Genomic DNA, 3,760 nt, shown 5'->3' with positions numbered 1-3,760 from the left:
TGTGGTTTCTGGTTCATTCCACTGAACCATTAATCCTTTTGTTACCATATTTTCTTGAAAAAAGCACTACTTTTATTTTGATTAATTGTGAAAATAATGAAAAATTTAGTAAATTAACTGTGTCAGTATTAAAGTTATCTTTGGAAAATGATTTAACATGAAATTTTGATGGCTGATTTTAATTAAGATCAGTTTTAAACAGGAAGTTTGTAGCATAGAACTGAAGATGGGTTGGTATCAAAAAGGTTAAAGACATTATGATAACATTGTTGACCATAATATGTTTCGGTGTTTCCATATAGAAAATGGAAATATCTTTGTCAAAAGTAGGTGGTCCCCCGATCAAAAGAATGAAAGTATGTTCCTACTAAATGAAAGCATTTAGGAATAAATGCAAAATAGTAAATAATGGGCTATAGGTGCAGGCACAGGTGTGTATCAAGGTTCCAAGTGGGTGGATAACATCCATAGTCTCTGTTAGTTGCATTTGGGAATCCAATCGAGAAGTATTTTGATTGCTTTTGATAGGACCCTGCAGAGGAGGGGCCTGAGAACTCTACCCCCCCCCCCAAGACCCTCTCAGGAATAGTAGACAGGTGTGGAGCAGATGGAGAGATATTTCTGCTATTAATCATACAGACATTATAGACTACACAATAAAAAACAACAACAACAATGCTATTTAGCTGATTTTCATGAAGTCAGCACCCCTCCTCCCCATATCTGTGGCCCAAAACTCAATCTGGCCCCTTGTTTTGCCTCTTCTATTGTTACTGCAATGGCCCCTTCCCCTCACACAAAGCTGGATGACCTGAACCTGAGTTTCAGTTCAGATCCACCTCTTCTTCTCTTTGTGGCATCCTTATTTCCACCCCTCTACAACCCCTGCCTGCCACACTAACCACTGTACCTAATTAATCCTTAACTCTCTGGAATATCATCTCTTTGGAATTCCTTCCATGCTCATGTTTTTCCTGTAGCCATCAACTCTTTATGCTTGATCAAGGGAAACACAGCCCATCCTCTTATGGCTCTTGGAGAGTCTACAAGGAGCATGGACACGATGTGTTATCCCTTGATCAAACCATTTCACACACACACATTCATGCAGAAATAGAAGTCAATAAAGTGTATGAACTTGACCTTTCATGACCAGAAGTAAGTATTGGTAATTAATCAGCTTAATTGACCTTTTCACGAGTATGTATATAACGAGTTTGTATCAGCAAGTGATCAGCTTTATTGACATTTCCATGGAGAGTCTGATATTTTCACCTACATTCCGCCCCTAGCCAAGATGAAGTGAAGCACTGTAAAGTAAAATGTAGAAAAAAGAAAAAAAAACACACACACAAAAAAAAGCCGAAAAGTAGGAACAAAAAAATAAAAACATAACTTGCTAAAAATCTGATGTCAAACACCATCATCATTATCATCACCATCACCATTTAACACATCATTTGCATGTTGGCATGGGTTGGATGGTTAGACAAAAGCTGGCAAGCAAGAAGACTGTGCCAAGTTCTACTGTCTGTTTTGGTGTGGTTTTTACAAATGGATGCCCTTCCTAATGTTAACCATTTTGCAGAGTGTACTGGGTGCTTTTTTTCATGTGGTACCAGCACGAGGCAAGGTCAGCAAATAACTTGCAAGACTAAGGAGGAAGCGGGTTAGTATTCAGGAAAATGATGAGGAGTTAGAGTACGATAGAAGGACAGGAGTGGGTGCCCTTGCAGCTGAGGAGATAGATGCCGACTTCAGGTGGAAAAGACGAGGAGGAGGAGAGGGAGAGAAGAGAGTGAGGATATGTTGGGAGTGAACTGTCAAGTTATACGGAGGAGATATATAAGTGGTACAGAGACTTGGATAGATTGAGTAAGCTGGTAAGTTTGCAAGGAAAAATAAAGTTTAATAAATAATAAATTGTACCAGAAGCAGTATTCTAACAAAACATCCAAGTTAAGTAGGACATAAAGATTGCCTTTCATTATTAATATTGCTTCTATCGTTAATAATAATTTTTTAATGAGCCTTCTGTGACATCAGAGACTGAAAAGACACAGAAATTCTATATATATATATCATTGACAGTGAAATTTAGCTGTTACACTGCTACCAGATGTCTGCCATTGAGGAGACAAGGCAGGTGAAAATCATGTTGATCTGGCAGATCTGGAGCCCAAACCAGATGATTCTCGTCTGCCAATATGTTTGCTTTTATAAGAGGCCTTACCAAAATAAATAACACGTCCACTTCATGTTAGACATAATGATTATCGTTTGGTATTAATAATGCTCCTGTTGCTTCTAATTATATATATATATAATAATAATAAATGGAGCAAAACGCATGTCAATAAAAGTTCCTTTAATTCCTACACATGTTTCAAAATAAATGAAAGCTCTTTCACAAAGAGCTACCTCTGGTAACTATTAACGTATTTAAATTATGAAAGGTTTTAATAACTGAGATAATATTAATATATACATAAACTAATATATATATGTATATATATCTTAATAACTCCGATACGACTCTTCTCCCAATTATTCTTTCGTCTTTCTCTCTTCTTCCATTTCTCCTTGCCTTTCTCTTATTCTTTTACCTCCTCTTCTTCCACTACTCTATCCTTTTACTGTCATTTTCTCTCTTCCTTTCTCTTATCCTTTTCCAAGTAAGTTTTATCTATCTATATATATTACTCTTTACTCTTACTCTTTTACTTGTTTCAGTCATTTGATTGTGGCCATGCTGGAGCACCGCCTTTAGTCAAGCAAATGGACCCCAACACTTATTCTTTGTAAGCTTAGTACTTATTCTATCGGCCCCTTTTTTGCTGAACCAGCATCAGTTGTCAAGCGATGCTGGGAGACAAACACAGACACACAAACATATACATACATATATATACATATATACGATGGGCTTCTTTCAGTTTCCCTCTACCAAATCCACTCACAAGGCTTTGGTCAGCCCGAGGCTATAGTAGAAGACACTTGCCCAAGGTGCCACGCAGTGGGACTGAACCTGGAACCATGTGGTTGGTAAGCAAACTACTTACCACACAGTCACTCCTGTGCCTATATATATATATATATATATATATACATACACATATAAGAGGAATGACCACTAGGTGGACTCCTAATATGCTAAATGTAGACCCTCATATGGTCTGACCACTAAGAAGAATTATTCTCAATTTTTCTTAGTGATCAGACCATATAGGGTCTACATTTAGCATATTAGGAGTCCACCTAGTGGTCATTCCTCTTATACGTATGTAATATAATTTTCTGAATCTTCAGATTTTTTCAATATGCTAGGCGACTGGTTTTAAGTTGATATTAATCAAATTAATATCAATATTTTACCATTATTATTTAAATTTATATATATATATCTTTTAAATTTGTTAACGGGAAACGTTTTGAATATGCAAAGAAAAAAAAAATGAAGCTCCAATTCCATTATGCCAGCTACAACCTAATGATGCTCACCGATAAACCACTTTTTGGGGGTTCATTCTGTGATAAACAACTCTCAGTTAAACATCCATTAATGCTATATCACCTGAAGAAATGACTCGAAGATGATCTACCTGTTACCCACGGATACGATGGACTACGCTGGAAACAACCCAGGAATACGGACTATGATCCTAAGAGGCATGTGATTTGTGGAAACACATGTAGCTATGCATTAAAATAAGGATTATTGTTATTATTACTATATATATATATATATATATATATATAT

General features: G+C 36.4%; 1 protein-coding gene across 6 annotated transcripts in view; it reads right to left on the bottom strand.

The window, feature by feature from the left end:
* The window catches only part of LOC106877586 (putative mediator of RNA polymerase II transcription subunit 26), a 243,671-nt gene that overhangs the window by 63,047 nt on the left and 176,864 nt on the right, over positions 1 to 3,760 (bottom strand). Inside the window, exon 1 of one of the 6 annotated variants that reach the window (XM_052973749.1) lies at positions 1,144 to 1,279. The exons of the other annotated variants lie outside the window; for them this stretch is intronic. Within the exon in view, the coding sequence (XP_052829709.1) occupies positions 1,144 to 1,150 (7 nt within the window). The 5' untranslated portion in view covers positions 1,151 to 1,279. Of the gene's footprint in view, positions 1 to 1,143; positions 1,280 to 3,760 lie in introns of those variants that run through there. 6 annotated transcript variants of the gene reach the window in all.

Source organism: Octopus bimaculoides, chromosome 16 (genome assembly GCF_001194135.2).
Source record: "Octopus bimaculoides isolate UCB-OBI-ISO-001 chromosome 16, ASM119413v2, whole genome shotgun sequence".
Classification (NCBI taxonomy): Eukaryota; Metazoa; Mollusca; class Cephalopoda; order Octopoda; family Octopodidae; genus Octopus; species Octopus bimaculoides.
The sequence above is the reverse complement of the archived record's forward strand: the minus strand, read 5'-3'. Positions and strand labels throughout refer to the sequence as shown.